The sequence below is a fragment of the Furipterus horrens genome, unplaced genomic scaffold (genome assembly GCF_987537825.1).
Source record: "Furipterus horrens unplaced genomic scaffold, mFurHor1.1.pri manual_scaffold_13, whole genome shotgun sequence".
Lineage (NCBI taxonomy): Eukaryota > Metazoa > Chordata > Mammalia > Chiroptera > Furipteridae > Furipterus > Furipterus horrens.
Window position 1 is genome coordinate 45,449,873 of NW_028327183.1, and position 15,314 is coordinate 45,465,186.

Genomic DNA, 15,314 nt, shown 5'->3' on the forward strand with positions numbered 1-15,314 from the left:
AGGCCAAACGCCACCACTTTGAAGAGAGAAGACGGCCTCCTTTTGCCCCAGGACCTGACTCACAGCGTGTGCTCAGCTTGAAGCTGGGAAGGGAGTGGTGGCTGCACGGGGGACTGGGGGGTGGGCGGAGGCGACTGGGGGGGTGACGGCTGACTGGCAATGGGCGTGGAGGTGAGGAAGGGTGCGGTGGAAGCCATGGCAGAGGGGGAGCTGGGCGTGGCCCCGGGAGGCTCGCTGATGGGCCGATTGTAGAAGAAGAAAGGGCACTGCTGGATGAAGAGCTCGATGATTGTCTGATAGGTCCGCGTGGCCGTGAGCGCGTCCATGGTGCTGAAGTCGGGCCTCATCAGGGTGGGCCAGAAGCAAATGGAGAGGTTCTCACTGGTCATGAGGTTCACCTTGTTGTTGTGGCTGACTCTGCAGGTGACAGCAAACCCATGGTCAGAGCCGCACGGGACAGGGGGCCCTGGTTGAGGCTCTATGCCCTGCCCCGTCTCATGTGTGTGCTCATGGTCACTGCCACCCCGCCTGCCCTCCCACAGCCTGAGAACAGAAAAGCCCCAGGCACAGCTCTCCATGTCTTGTCCTCTGCTCTAGTGACCCACACAGCAAGGCCCCAAGGAGCAGCTCCGAGGCCCTAGGTCATGAGAGCCGTGTCCCCCCCACCCCCAAGCCTCGAGGATGAACACACTGCCTCAGGGACTCACTCCCAGACCACCAACGTGGGTGACAATGCTCTGGCTGTGCACAGACAGGGAGTGTGTGTCTCCAGCCTTGCCAAGATGCAAAACAGGCCTGCCTGGGAGACAGACGCTCTGCAGGAATGATTTGGGACACACGCCGTCAGCAGGCTCCTGACCGCAGCTCCTGCACCCCTTGTCTGGGGCTCGCTCTTTTTCATAGCACGCCTGTCCTGGTGAGGAATTTTGTCACAGACCGAAGAACCCAGATTACTGGAGAGAGGACTTCGGCCTGCTTGGGGCAATGTGGCCCTCTCTCAGCAGAACTAGGGTGGAACCCTGAACCAGATGTGCACCGCGGAGGTGGATCAGCACCCCTGGCAGGCCGGGGGGCCCCCATCACCAGGCCAAGGACGGAGCCTTGCTCAGCCTCATCCTGCTGCTAACTGGCCCTGATGGGCGACTTCTGAAGGAGGGAAGACTGCACAGCAAGCCCTGCAACATACTTGTTCAGGTGAGAGATAACGTATTTGAAGACTTCGTGGTTTTCCTTTGGAAATTTCTTGAGCACCTCCTTGAGCGCATGCAGCTTCTGCTCCCGGTCGTTGATTTCTGAGGAGAGAGAAAACCCGAGACTCCCATGGCCACGGCTGGGGTGTCCTGGGGCCCAAAGCAGACACTGGTCCTGGGCAGCTGTTGAGACCAGTGGCTCTGCTGGACCTTCTCTGAGGGTAGCCCAGGGCTTTTAGACAAGGCCAACCCCAGAGCTGGTGCCCACCATAGCACACCTGGCAGTGGCCTGGCCTGGGGTCAGGCCTACCTCTGGGTCCCAGGTCCCCGCCCAGGGGAACAGTACATGCCTGGAGCTTCCTGGCCCCCACCACCCGAGACTCAACGATCCAACGAGACTCCACCATAAAGAAAGAACACCATTCTTTGCTCATCTGGTTGCCCGTGGAGACAGGCATCTCAAGGAAGAAAGCCTGCTTGCTTCCTGACCAGACGGGTGAGTGCTGCCACCCACCCACGCCAGCAGACTGTCAAGGGGGGGGGGGGGGGCGGTTTGTCACAAAACTAGGGCTCTGTGCTTTCCTACCGGGGGAGCTGATGTGGGGGATTCTCATGCAGTCCATCCAAGGGTCTACCTGTTCCCCCCCTGCTCACACTTTGCTCATCCTAGAATCCTAATGTACTAGGACCGTGAATATGAGCTCACCCGAACGAAGCGCTTCACCCACGCCAGGCCTGCTTCAGTTAGCCGTCACAAGCCTAACAGGCAGGGGCTGTTACCAGCCCATTTCAAGGGTGGAGAATCTGAGGCCCAGAAAGGCTGCAGACGCTGAGTGGGGACCAGTGTGCTGGCTGGGGTCTGGGCTGCCCCCTCCCCAAGTGGGTGTGGGCCATCTTGGCTGGGACAGCCGGCTGGGGCCGGTGAGGTAAACGGACCCAGAGCCCCCTAGAGCCAGGTGGCCAAGACAGGTTTCTCTGAGTGTGGGCAGCCATCCCGATGGCTACGGCTTGGCACTGAAGGGTGTGTCTAGGACTCCAGGGCCTAGAAATCCCACAGGAGGGCTGTCCCATGAAGAATGGCAGCTGTCCCACAGCTGAGGATTGTGGGGGTGGGTGGGAGGGGTCCATTAATAAATATGATGATGGTTCCTAGTTGGTTTGGGGCACAGGCTCCTTTGTGATGGAGGAAAGCACTGGGCCCTCTCCCCACAAACAAGCAGTGTACAAGTCTGCCTGAGCCTGGATGTTCGTGGGCTCCCCAGACCCGTGTGTTCTTCAGGAAGCTCGTGGCCTCTGAGTTCGGAACCTCTGCTGCAGGCAACGGGCCCAGAGCGTCACAGTCTGGGGAGGTGCTAGAGAAGAGCCTGGCTCAAGCTAGACAGGGAGGGGCACATGGGACAGAGACAGCCAGCCAGGAGGCTGGGGAGGCACAGAGAGGGCTGGGCAGGGGCTCAGAGCCCAAGTCTGACCCGCGTGGTCACAGGTACGAGGCCTGTCTCTGCCGCCAAGCAGCTGTGTGACCTTGGGGAAGTGAACCATCCGTGTCAGTCCCCTTGTCTGCAAAAGGGGCTGATGGCAGCGCCTCCCTCACTCAGTGAAGATGCCCCGCGACGCGAAGAGCCCTGACAGCAAACACCCGGTGGCGAGGCTGGCTTTCAGAACCCCAGTGACGGGGAGGCTGTGAGACGGGCAGGGACGCGCTGTGGAGGGCTTTTGCTGGCAGGCCAATGGGCATGAGACGGGGCACATTTTTTGACTAGAGTGACCTGATAAAAACACATGTCTTGGGAACATTTGCCTTGTTAGAAAATGACTGAAAAACCCACAGAAACTAATTATGTGGAACCATTATCAGTTTCATTTCTTTAAATCCAAGATTTATTTTAAGGGTTCAACCTCAAGGGCCCACTTTCTTTCCGGCCTCGAGTTTCAAAACCCTTTCTTGTTAAGTTTCAAGAACAAATGCACTTTAAAAACAGCGAGCTGCGCTAAGAGGACGCGCGAACGCTCGGAGCATGCGCCCGGCTCGGGCGTCTCACTGAACAGTCGCCGTGCCCCTCCCGGACGCGAGCTCAGCCGCCCAGCTCTCCCCTCGGTGCCATGACACACACGGCTATGTCTGCTGCCATCGGGCGCTCAATGGCAGCACCTTCACCGTGGGGCCCGCCACCCCCGCTCCCCTGGCTGGAGGCAGGAAACGGGGCTGGCAAGGCCTCCGGCCGCCTGGGATGCCCTCTCCTTCCTATCCCCTGAGCAACAAGGAGGGCTGCTTCCTCTCGCTCTTCCTCGGGTGGCGCTGGGGGCGGAGAGGGCGGGGTGGGGGTTACTGAGCCCGAGTCTGCTGTGGCAGAAATTCACAGACCACTCCCAGGAATGCCAGCTACCTTGCTGAGGCAGCAAGGTGGCCAATAAGGACCTCGATGGCCACCTCCTCGTGCTCCCTCTCCTGTCCTCCCACTAGCTGCGTGGTACGTGCCCACGAGCGTGCTGTGGGAGGAGGGGGCCATCAAGGACAGCAAGAGGAAGCCTCCCAGGGCAAAGCCCAGCCCTGCATCTGCCACACGAAAATCAAGGCCCATCTTGCTGATTTCCTTCTGACTGACCTTGTTCACTTCCCTCAAGCAAGCAAAGCCCAGCAGTGCTGGGGGGCCTGCTCCCGCCCTAACTGGCAGGCTTCCCACAGTAGTCCCAACCACTAAGGACCTCTAGATATGCTGGAACGCTGGCAGGAGGACTTTACAGCCCCTTTCTGTAGCCCTCACCGCCACCTGAGTGAAGGTGAGGCTGGGTTCACCCCACAGGCTGGCTGAGGAAACCTGCTCAAGAGGCAACGCCAAGGGCACAAGGCTGGGAGGGGGGAGGGGCGGTGGGGTGGGCCCCAGGCCCTGCCTCCCGGTCGGCACACCTGCTCTGGATCACCCGCCCGCCTGCTGCCTGGCTGCGGCACCCTCTCCGACTTCAGCAATCCTGTTCGAAGGGTGGCAGTTACAGGACTTGGCCCCCTCAGCTAATGCACATTTTTGAAATCAGGTGCCAGCTAACTGAGGCAGCAAGCCCCTACAGAAGAGGCATTTTTAGGCCAGTTGAGCCGAGACCAAGTCTGGACAGAGACCAGGCAATTTAGAACTGAGACCACAAGAACTTAGGAGGAAGAGAAGGGGACAGATAGAGGCCACTGGGGACCTTAGAGTCTAACTGAACACATCCCTCATGGTATAAAGATCAACCAAGGTTCAAAGAAGTAAAACACTGGTTCAAGGTCACAGAAACTGGTGCCAGACACTCTGGTCTCAAACACCATTCTTGCCCTGGCTGTGCCACTCTGCTGCCATCTGTGGCTCCCCGGCTGCCAACCAGGCTCTAGGCTCGGGTCTACTGCTGCCCAGCTCAGTGCCTCCAGGAGCATCCCTGATAGTCTGAACGGCTGGCGCACCTGCACCACCAGAAGAGGACAGCACACAGCTCAGGGCTGCACCCCTCAGTGAGGCACGCAGGCCGCACCTCTGCTTCAGGCGGGAAACAGCTCTGGGGCCGAGACCTCACTCTGGAAGATTCTGGGTGTCCACCTCCTGGAGGCATCACCATGCATAACTGCTCACTGTTGCCCAGCCCACCAGACTGAGGCAGGGGCTAGCCCGTGCTAGGATTTTGGGTCATGCATCCATCCCTTTGACAACGTGATGAAAGCTACTGGTCTTCTCTGTGGACTACAACGCACGCCTGCACCTTACATGCAGTTACAGGGGAGGGGATAACGCCCTGGAGTCAAAGGTCCTTTGGCTCACAACCTCTGCACTGAAAAAGAGGCAGCTTTAGGGCCCCTTCTGGCACAAAGGACACAGGACAGGGCTGTGGGGCACTGGGTGAACCAGAGGGATTCCAGGTAGGTGGTGGTGGGGCCATGGGTATCGTGGGAGGAAAAGATGTGGAGCAAGAACAAGTGAAGGCTGAGGTGAGGTACAAGGATAAGAGGGAATGGGGAACTCAAAGCTCTGTGTCTGCCTCATGCCGCCTCTTCCATGAAGCCCTCTACCTCACTCAACCTCACTGCATTTTCTGCATTTCCAGCTCAGCTTGCTTCATTCTTTCTGGCAGATAGCTTAAATGTGCACCCGGGGAGGGCAGGGACAATATCTCAGCACCCAAGGTCAAGCCGCAACTTCTACTCCCCAGCGGTGTGCTGTTATTCACTTCTGAATCTCCCACACAACACCTTGAATGTGGCAGAGTTAACTGGTGAATAATCATACACACAAAAAATCTAGTTTTGGGCACATTTTCAGCATGTTTAATATTGTGAAATTATGGAGCTAACAAAACGATTTGATAGTGAGCTTAGTATTTGTTGTGATGCGATCTGAAACCATTTCCAAGCCCTGAACACACACAGACAACAGTTCTTAGGTATTAAGTGGAAAGAGCTAGTCAAGTTGATGTTGCCATGGAAACTCAGCCAGGCTGTGAACAGCTACTTTTGGGCCTGAGGATCTTTGTTCCAAGTCCCTGACCACTCACTGCGACACTTCCTGGTTGGTGTCCCTGGCTCAGCTGGCCCCACTCTTCACTGGGCCTGCTTGGGCTGTGAGAGGTGCCAGGTCAGCGAAGCACACTCCCCGTGCCACCAGGTTGCAGACACAGCCCAGCTGACAGACTGGCTCGGGGCACAGGAAACACACAATAGGAATAGGAAGCAGAAAACCTCCACCCCTTCTCAGGCTGCAGGAGCAGCAAGAAGCTCAGTTCCTTGGTTCCTCGGCACTGGAAGTTACGGAAGCTGCTGCAGGAAGGGCAGCAGATTCCCTATCAATAACACCTCCCTCCTCAGCCCTCACCCCCTCCAAAAACAAAAAGATGCTAAGTCAGCAATTCCCCGGCAGAGACAATGGGATTCTGTGGTGCCAGGACACTCTACAAGCCTCTAGATGGCGCCAGCTCAAGACACATGAGGGCCGGAATGCCCCAGTTCCCAGCAAGCTGGGTACCAGCCCACACCCCCTCTTCCCAACTTCCGCCCAGAGACAAGCTCAGGTAGATAGAACGCAAGCTGGCTCCGGTGGCGGTTTCCTATGCGTTTCATATCTGAGCCAGCCTGCAGTCCATGGAGAAGGGATGTCTGAGAGGACCTCTATCAGGACAGCGGGGTCAGAGAAGGAGCCAACACCTGTCCCCACCCCCAACGCATCTGGAGAAACCCTGACTCCTGTCCTGAGGAGGCAGATGGGAAAGAAGGCCAGGTGAGCCTATGACAGTCCCAAAGCTATGTGCCTCTGCCCCATCCCTGCTGGGCGTGGGCAGGATTAGGAGCTGTGAGCAACTGTAATTCCCTGAGACTGTGTGGCTAAAAGCTGCAGGCTGCACCAGGCTGTGGAAACAAACACCACGGGAAACGCAGGCCACGGAAAGGTGGCTGCAGGGGCCCACAGCCCTGCAACAGCCGGGTCCTGACAGGGGCACCTCCACAGCTTGAGGGTGGGCTTCTGCCAGCCCCTCTGCTCCCTGAAGCCACATCATCAGCCTTGAGAGTAAACTGCTTGCTCAAAATGCCCTTTTTCAGTTGGGTGGTGACAGGATGAGACTAATGTCCTGGGGTCTGAGGACGATGGCTCCCTTTCCTCTTCCCTACCCACTTGGTCACTGGCAAAGACACTCCCTTCTGCTGCAGAACAATGCCTGTTTCTGGGGGTTCTGATCTACCAGAAGTGCAAATTAAGAAGGCTGCCTTTGGCTGGTGTGGCTCAGTGGACTTAGCACCAGCCTGCGAATCAAAGGTCACCGGTTTGATTCCCAGTCAGGGCATGTGTCCGGGTTGTGGGTGCGTGAAAGGCAACCACACAGGGACCTCTCTCTCTCTCTCTCTCTCCCCCTTTGTTGCCCTCTCTCTCTAAAAATAAATTAAAAAAAAAAATCTTAAAAAAAGTGAAAGAAAAAAGGCTGCCTTTGGCTAGAAAAGGTATAAAGTGCCACACACGAGAGGTCAGCCCCACTCTGCAGCACTACACAAAGGCCCAGCGGGAAGGTTCCCAACTGGATGGACAAATGCCTTCTGAGAGAGGCAGGCCAGGGCAGAAACAGCTGGTGGGTGGCCAGGGCAGCACGCAAAGCTGGTTCTTAAAACCAGAGGTGCTGACTTGCTGCAGCCCCCAAGTGACCATCTGGTCGGGGCCACTGGTGCTGCCCCTTTCCGTCTGGAGGCTGCCTGGCCCCAGACTACACATTAGCTTCCGTGAATGAGACGAGAGAAGAGGGGAGAGCGAGAGGAGGGAAAGGAAAGTAATACCTACCCCTCAACAGGTCTGTGGTAGCCCCGCCTCTAGACCCCCCCCCCCCCCAACCTCGCTTTGTAAACAGGAGTACGGACAGTCAGTCACACAGGAAGTGGAGGTCAGAGGACATGGCACTCGGAGCAGGGACTCGAGCAGTCTGACGCCCACACCAGGCTCTGACCTCGGAGAGTCTGGGGGCCCCTCAGAGAAGCCCCTCTGGTCTATAAAGGCAGGGGCCCCATTTGCAAGCCCCTTTGGTGTCATCTTGTGAGACCCCTTTCCCTTATGTCCTTTCAATCTCAGCTCCAAGAGCCAGAGTGCCCGCTCCCTGAGGGCAGGACCCATCTGACGGTGCTGCACCCCCTCCCTTCCCCCTCGATTCGCCCAGCACAGGCGGTGGTGCCGCTGCTGCCTGGGGCCCACGAGCCAGGCTGGGTGGCCGGGACTCACTGTGCGCCTCCACTAGGTCGATCTGCGTGCTGTACGGGACCAGGGGGTCGGGCAGCTCTGAGAAAAAGCTCTTCATGGCACCAGCCACCGTGTTCACCGTGAAGTCTTTCTCTGCCAAGTCCAGGTTGTGGTCTGAAAGGAAGTTGGGAGAGTGAGGGCAGGCCGACCCAAGCTGGGCAGAAGCAGAAGGGAAACTCAGTGCTTGGGGCAAGTCAGAGACACCTCGAGGACCCTGGGATGCTGCCCGGGGCTGCCCTGGAGTCTGGGCAGGGGCTCAGCACTACCACAGACTGGATGGGAGCAGCCAGGGTGCTGCTAAAAAAGGCTCTCAGATTTGCAGACAGAGGCCAACAGCCAACGCCTCCTTCCAAGTCATCCTTCTGTGCCACCCAGTAGCTCCTGTGTCTGCTGGGATGTGCTGCTCCCTTTTCCTGGCACCCCCCGCTCCCCAGGGAAGGAAGAGGGGGGTTTTCCCAAAAGGCCAGCCCACTTTTCATGGTGGGTTACAAACACATTACCAACAATCGTGACTGCTGCCCCATCCTCGTCCTTCATGGTGGTAGGACAGATACTCATTTTCCCCCTCGGGCCCCTCCCAGCTCGTGACACCACTGACCGCTCTCTCTGATTTCCCTTTTCAGACCATATTGTACTCCTGGTTTGCAGGAAATCATCTGCTCACAGTCATTAGATATTCCTATCTGGGGTGTAAGCGATGTTACAGGTTCTCGTACATACAGTAAAAGTGCACGGCTGCAGCCTCTTTTTGACCTCATGCTTCCTGCCCCAAAAGATTAACAGGCGCTTCCCTCCTCTTGTGCGGCGCCCGCTCCCACTGCCCGCCCGCAGGACCTGTGGTGTCGCGAAGTGCTGTGGCCCTGGGTGCCGGGGCAGGGTGCCTGCTCCCGCTGTGCACGGGCCGCTGCTGTCACGCAGGCCCGCACAGGCTGCCTGGCTTCTGAGCCCGGCTTGGGCTCCTCAGGCCCCGCTACGTGTTGAGTCAAATCCTACTTGATCCTTAGCTTACCTTCCTCTCTGGCCAGTGACACCCGAGAACTTTGATTGCTTTGGCTCATTTGCTTCTGGCACCAGTGGGTGAGACTTCTTGTCCCACAGTGTGCCCAGTTCTAAGAGGTAGTGTTTGGCTACTGGTTGTGGTAGAACAGACGTGGCCTCTCAGCGCTGACCAGCTTAGGGGATGGGAGTCTCTGCTGAGAGTGAGTCTAACTCACAAGAGTTCCGCTTTGGAAGCCTGGGTCCCAAGGCTCTGCTAATCACAGGTCCCTTTGCTTTCTTTCTCTTGTGCTGGGACTTCGGGAGGGCACTCCTGGGGCCTGGCAAGGCAGGACTGTCCCCTCAACCTAACTTTTATACCCCACGCACGTAACTGCTCCTGCATGGCCCAGCCCCAGGGAGGCCAGGCCCTTCAGTGGTGAGCGAGGCATGTGCCACGGTGACCCAGAACGGTGTCTGTGCATGGTGACAGGCTGACACAGGCCTGGCAGGGTAATGTTTCCGTTTGCTGACAGAGCCTGTTCCCCTCTCCTCTGTGGCAGTGTGACCATGGAAGCAACGCTCACTGGGCACATGCTTTCTCTTTCTCAGTTCCTGAGCCAGCACCCCTTGCTCTGGGGCTGTGTGTGGCAGAAGCACCCCCAGAGCCAAACTGCTGCTCCCCCACTGGCAGCTCAGCTGTCGCGGTTGTCCTGACTGGCTCTGGCCTCTGATGCTCGGTGGGCTGCGGCCTTACCTTGATCAAACTGTCTCTGCAGACTCTCCATCTCTGACTTGTTCCCGCTGACCCGGTAGATGCCCTCGGTGCTCAGTCCTGAGGAGAAACAAGCAGGTGTGTCAGGGGCGGGCAGCGGAGAGCAGGAGCGGGCCCCGGGGCCCCTCAGGGGCAGGAACAGGCCAGGCGTTTCCTGTGTGCATCAACCTGACTTCCCCCATGCTCTTTTTCACTTAAAATTTTAAAATACTTGATTCTGTAAAAATTAAAATAATATAGAAATACGTCAGCCAAAGATAACTTTGTCTAGTTTGATGTATGCTCCTGAATTTTAATTTTTTTAAACAAAATGAAGATAATACTGTTTGAACCCACTCCTTTCACTTACAAAGTATGTTGTTAGCTTACTCTAACCATTAACTGTTCTTTTTTTTTTACATGGTTTTAAAGACATCAAAGAATATAACAACTTTAAAAATAGTCCTATTGTTAATCAGTAAGGCTTTCCCAAGTGTTCACTGTTAGAAATAACCCACAATTATGTTTTTTTTGGATAGCGAGTAAGTTTAACAAATTCTTGGCAATGTGTAACTTTTTGCTTTGTGACTTTCCTATTCACATTCTCGATCATTTTCCTATAAGAGTGGTTCTTATTTTCTACTTGAAAGATGTCTTAGAATATTAAACAATTGCCTGTGTTAATGTTATAAACATTTACATTTCCCCTTTCTGTTATCTGTATTCTACTTTTGTATATTTAATTTTTTGAAGTACATAATTCAAAAATTTTGGGTTTTCAAGACCAGTCATTTTCTTTATATCTTCCTTCGTTTTTATGCCTAGAACGAATGTTCCTATTCTTAGGTGAGACAGGTTCTATTTCTTTCTTCTTGTTCTTTTATACCTTCTAAAAAAACCCATTTAACTCTACGATCCTCTGGAACTTACTGGGTGTACTGTGTTAGGTTAAGGGAAAAACCAATCCTAAAATTTGATGAAACAGTATAGAAGAATATAAAGTATCAAGTGACAGACTGATGTCCTGCACCCTTTAGTCCCCACCCCTTGGCAGAGGAGCAGATTCTAAGCAAGACCCTGACTCCACCTCCCCCTCTCAGGGAAGACAAGTCCACTGTCGCCCCCTTAGACCACAGTCTAAAGGACGATTAAGTCACTGTGACAACCAAGCTGGGCTCTCGTGGCCAAACCAAGGCTGGTGCTTTCTGAAGACTGGTTTGGAGCAGCTCTGGCTGGCTGACGGGCCTGGGGAAGTGCCCTGGAGCCACCGCTGAACACCAGAAGGCGGTGCAGGCAGTGGGGAGGGGAGCAGACCCTGCAGTCAATTAGCAGCACCTAAGAGCCAAGTTCTCCACATCGGCCATAACTGTAATGGTCGCCTCTGGAGAGGCAGCCATCCAGCGAGATAAAAGCAGTCAGCCTGCCTGCTTTCTGTGACCCCAGATTAGTGGCAGGTGAACTTTGAAAAACACTGAAGCAAAAGTCATCAATCCCCTGACTTAAAAGCTGTTACCTGCACACAGGTCTTTCACCCCGGAGAAAAGGGGTTTAACGGATCAGTCCCAAGGACACCCTATCACGCAATGTCTAGCTTACGAGGGAGCTGCCATCACTGCGCTTGGTGTAGAAGCGTGGACACTTTCCACACCTGAGGCCCCAGAGGCGCCCTGCTTGGTGGTGACCGTCCCCGCCGCCCTCCCTGCTGGTGCTCACAGGTCCTGAGGGTCACTGCACTGGGCACTGAGCAGGAAGGCGCTTCCCTGCACCCGCCCGCCACGCATCCATTTACTGGAGAATGATGATGCCACCGCGCCCCTAGTCCCTTGTGGCAGGAGCCCCTAGACGAAGAGAATGCAAACAAGAAGAGTGAGGCTCCGACTGAACTGCGAGTAGGAGGCAGGCTGTCTAAGCACATGGCTTCGCCTGCCCCTCGTCTCCACACTGCTCTGGACGTCGCATGGCATCCAGAGCAGTCTTCCCTCCCAGAAATAAATAACCCACGTGAGTGCAGCCCACTGGCCCCAACATGGTGGGCAGCTGTTGAGCTGGAACATCCCCTACTGCGCTTGGGACCTTGTGCTCCATCCCTAGCTCATCATTTTACAGTGGTCTCTTCTCTAAACTGTGACTTCTTTAAACTGTTCTCAGATGTACTGACCCTTCCTATCTACCTCACATCTCAAGTGACATCACGCGCTTACACATGAGCCTATCCAGTCTCCTTAATAACTGTCTTCTGAGCACCGCCCCTGACCTATGAGCCCTCCCTAAGACAAAGCAAACAAGGCCCCAGGAGCGGGAGCGTCTGAAGCGCCTGCCAAGGAGGCGCCGCCCCAGTTCTGAGCCCCCTGCGCTTCAGAGCGGCAGCCTGGGCCACTCCATCATCTCCGGCAGCGCCCCCTTCAGCTCTGACAGAGGAGTCCTCTGCAGTGCCCCCTCACGGTCACCTGCCCAACATCACAGGGCAGAAAACAAAGTGCACATTAGCCACCTGGAAATTACCAGGTGTGGGTTGCTGAAACCGCCCTGGATCCACGATCACAGAAAGGAAGGTGCGGGAAAGTGCAAGGCCAGCTCCTCAGTGTCAATTAATCATCAACTTAGTATTTCCTGTCATGTGAACACTTGTTTATTTTATGAAATCCAATTAAAAAAAAGCAATTCCACCGCTGCCCTACACAATGCCATGGCATTATCTAGGAAAGGTGTTATTTGCTTGGCCAGTGTGACTTTCCACAACTACTAATTAGATAGCAATTAAATAAAAACACAAATCATGGAGCAGACCGAACGCCACGAAGACTGTCAGTGAAGGAGATAGCGTGGGACCAGGGTGAGGACACGGGCAAGAACCAGGATGTGCCACGGCACGGGTCGCTGCCGAGGAGCCCAAACCACAGCAGGGAAGGCCTGGGGTCCTGCAGGCAGAGGCTGGGTTCCCAGGGATGTGCATCCTGATGGGACCCACGGGCCCACACAGAAACTCTCAGGGATGACGGGCTCACACCTGCCAGCAGAAAGCAGAGCCCTTTCCTACAGTAACCCCCAACCATGATGTCTATTCCGTGGCTAGATCCCACCTGGGAAAGCTTCAACCTCAAACTTTGAGGCGTCCTGACACACCAGAAATTGCCACAGACCCGCTAACAAGCAGAGTTCCAGTGACAGCTCCCCCCCTTTAAACAAGAACAACAAACAATCTACTGGTTTTATGTTTCAGTTAATCTTTGGGAATAGAACAAGAGGAAGTTCAGAATGGCCAAGGTCACTAGCTTCAAATATCTGAACTGCCATGCAGAACAGTTCTGTTCCAATGGCTCAAGAGAACAGAGCTCCAACTAAGAATGGAAAATACAGGAAGGCAAATATTCTCTCAATATATAAAATAATTATGCGCAGCTACAGCTGTCTTCCCTGGAATGGGCCAGAGCTTTTGAACTCCCCCCTCACTGGATGGCCGTCTGTCTAGAATGCTGTTCAAAAACCTTAATACCTGCTCTGAGAAGATAGTTAACAATAAACTGACCGCTTATTATGTGTGAGGCATATAATGCTAAGCGCTTACCACACATTTTACATTAATTCTCACGACAGCCCCAGAGAGGTTATTACTAGTCCCATTTTAGAGACGGGAATGCAGAGGCCAAGGGGTAACATGCACAAGGTTAGAGAGCCAGTGGGCTGTGATTTGAACCCTATCCGATCCCGGAGCCTGTGTTCTTTTACGTTTGAAACATTGGTTCTCAAAATCACACCTGTATCCGCATCACCTGGGGGCTTGCTGTAATACAGGTTTCAGGGCTCCATTTGTAGAGTTTCTGATTCTGTCTGTCTGGGGTGGGCCCAAGAACCTGCATTTCACACGTTCCGGGTGAACCTGATGTGGCTGGTCAGGGAGCCCGCCCTGAGGACCGCCACTCCAGGAGATGGCCCCGCCCTTAAGCTCTCTCTGGCTCTTGAATCCTATCACTCAAAAAGTTGGCGGGTGGGGGGTGGGGGTGGGGATGGAGGCACGATACACAAAGAAAAATAAATACCAGATATTTTAGGAACAAAGACCACTTCCAAAAAGTATTAGAATTGCTGCTTTTTCTATGTAAGCAAGCCTTTATGAATTATTGCCACTTTTAACCCTGGCCAGGTATGACTTTCATAAAAATGTTAAAAAATAGTAAAGAGAAAAGCAAAGAGACTTTATTCTTTCTTTCAATATTTACTGAGCACTGAGATGGCAGATCCATTCCTTTCCAGAGCCTTTCAGGCACGGTCTCCTGCCAAAGTACTTCGCTGACAGAGAAGGCTGGATGGCCCCCCAGTGCCAGCCGTGAGGTGCTCCGGGGGCTCAGAATGGGCACTTTTTGCCCTGAGTTTCCCGTCAGGGCAAATGCCACTGACCCTGGCTACGGACAGATGCCTGCGGCACTCACTTGGCAGACGAGGGGCATCAGGAAAATGAACGGGTGACAGCAGGAGTTTGGAACTCAAGGGGGAGAATTACCTCCTGTCCTGGAATGCGCCTGGTGTTCTGAAATGTCCAAGACAGCTTTTATTCCTGGATCTCAGGCCCACATCTCACGCTGGTGCTCTCGGCCAGAAGTCACGCCGCAGTCAGCCCGGGCCAGACCGTGGCCCTGCTCAGTCACACCAGGACTCGGGTCCTCTTGCTTCCTTTCTAGTACAAATCAATGCTTCCTCCAGGACAAACTCTGACTCGTTTTTTTACTTTCTATATTCAGATATAAAACTCAGCGCTTTAATCCCTTAAAGAAACAACTTTTAGAGCTGCTAGTGCTCTAAAGTGCTCCACACCAGATAGGCCTTAACTCCTAAGCTTCGGTCGAGAGAAATGCACGTGACAAACTGCGCTCGTTCTCCCGCCTGCCTCTCAGAGGTCACGTCTCCAGCCGGCCGGCTTTCAAGGCCAGAGGGGTGCGAGAACTCAGGGAGAGTAGCGAACTCCCTTGAGCATGCAGAAATCCAAACTATCTCGGTGAAGCCTGAGCAGGGAGACCGGATAAGAAGCCCTGCTTTTGGGTCAAACGCCATCTGTGTATCTGCAGTTTGTTGCCTGAGGGTCACACTGCAGTACCCTAGCCTCAATGGAAGACGAAAAGATGAGGGACAGTAGAGCATTTAGGTCAAAAGCAGAAGCCACTTGCTGGCTGCAGACAGCAGGGTGCTGTGCCTCTGTTCCCTTCTCTGCACAGCAGAGAGAACAGTGCCCATCTCATCCCCTGATGGTTGGTGTGCATTTAGACATTACCTTACGGTCATTATCCTAATGACCTAAGTGGGAAGCGAGCGAGTGGAGGAGCTTTGCTGTCAGGGAGACATGGGTTCGAATCATCTGACTCGCAGCGGATTATCACCTACCTTCTCAGACTGCGGCGAGGGGAACACGAGATAACCTAGGCGAAGCCCACAGTGGAGGCCTGCCATTGCCTGTTCTCTATGCTCTGAACAAGCCTCAGCGGAGGCACCGGCCTGTAAACATGGCCTATACTGAGGGCTCAGCCAAAACAAGCCAGTCTGCCGAAAAATATTTAAAAACATGCACAGTGACCTTGATTCTGATCCTGGCCCTGTCTTATAAGCTAGCTGGCTGCGTGACTGGGGACAAACGACCCCGCCTCTCGGAGCCGGGGGCCCTTATCAAACTTCGGG

The 15,314-nt window shown here is 54.6% G+C and overlaps 1 protein-coding gene across 1 annotated transcript in view; it reads right to left on the bottom strand.

Moving 5' to 3' along the window:
- The window catches only part of ARHGAP35 (Rho GTPase activating protein 35), a 116,217-nt gene continuing 100,903 nt past the window's right edge, over positions 1–15,314 (bottom strand). The window contains exons 4-7 of the mRNA XM_090259002.1: positions 9,654–9,731; positions 7,904–8,035; positions 1,187–1,292; positions 1–417 (exon numbers count right to left, since the gene is read on the bottom strand). Of these exons, the coding sequence (XP_090115128.1) occupies positions 60–417; positions 1,187–1,292; positions 7,904–8,035; positions 9,654–9,731 (674 nt within the window). The 3' untranslated portion in view covers positions 1–59. The remainder of the gene's footprint in view (positions 418–1,186; positions 1,293–7,903; positions 8,036–9,653; positions 9,732–15,314) is intronic.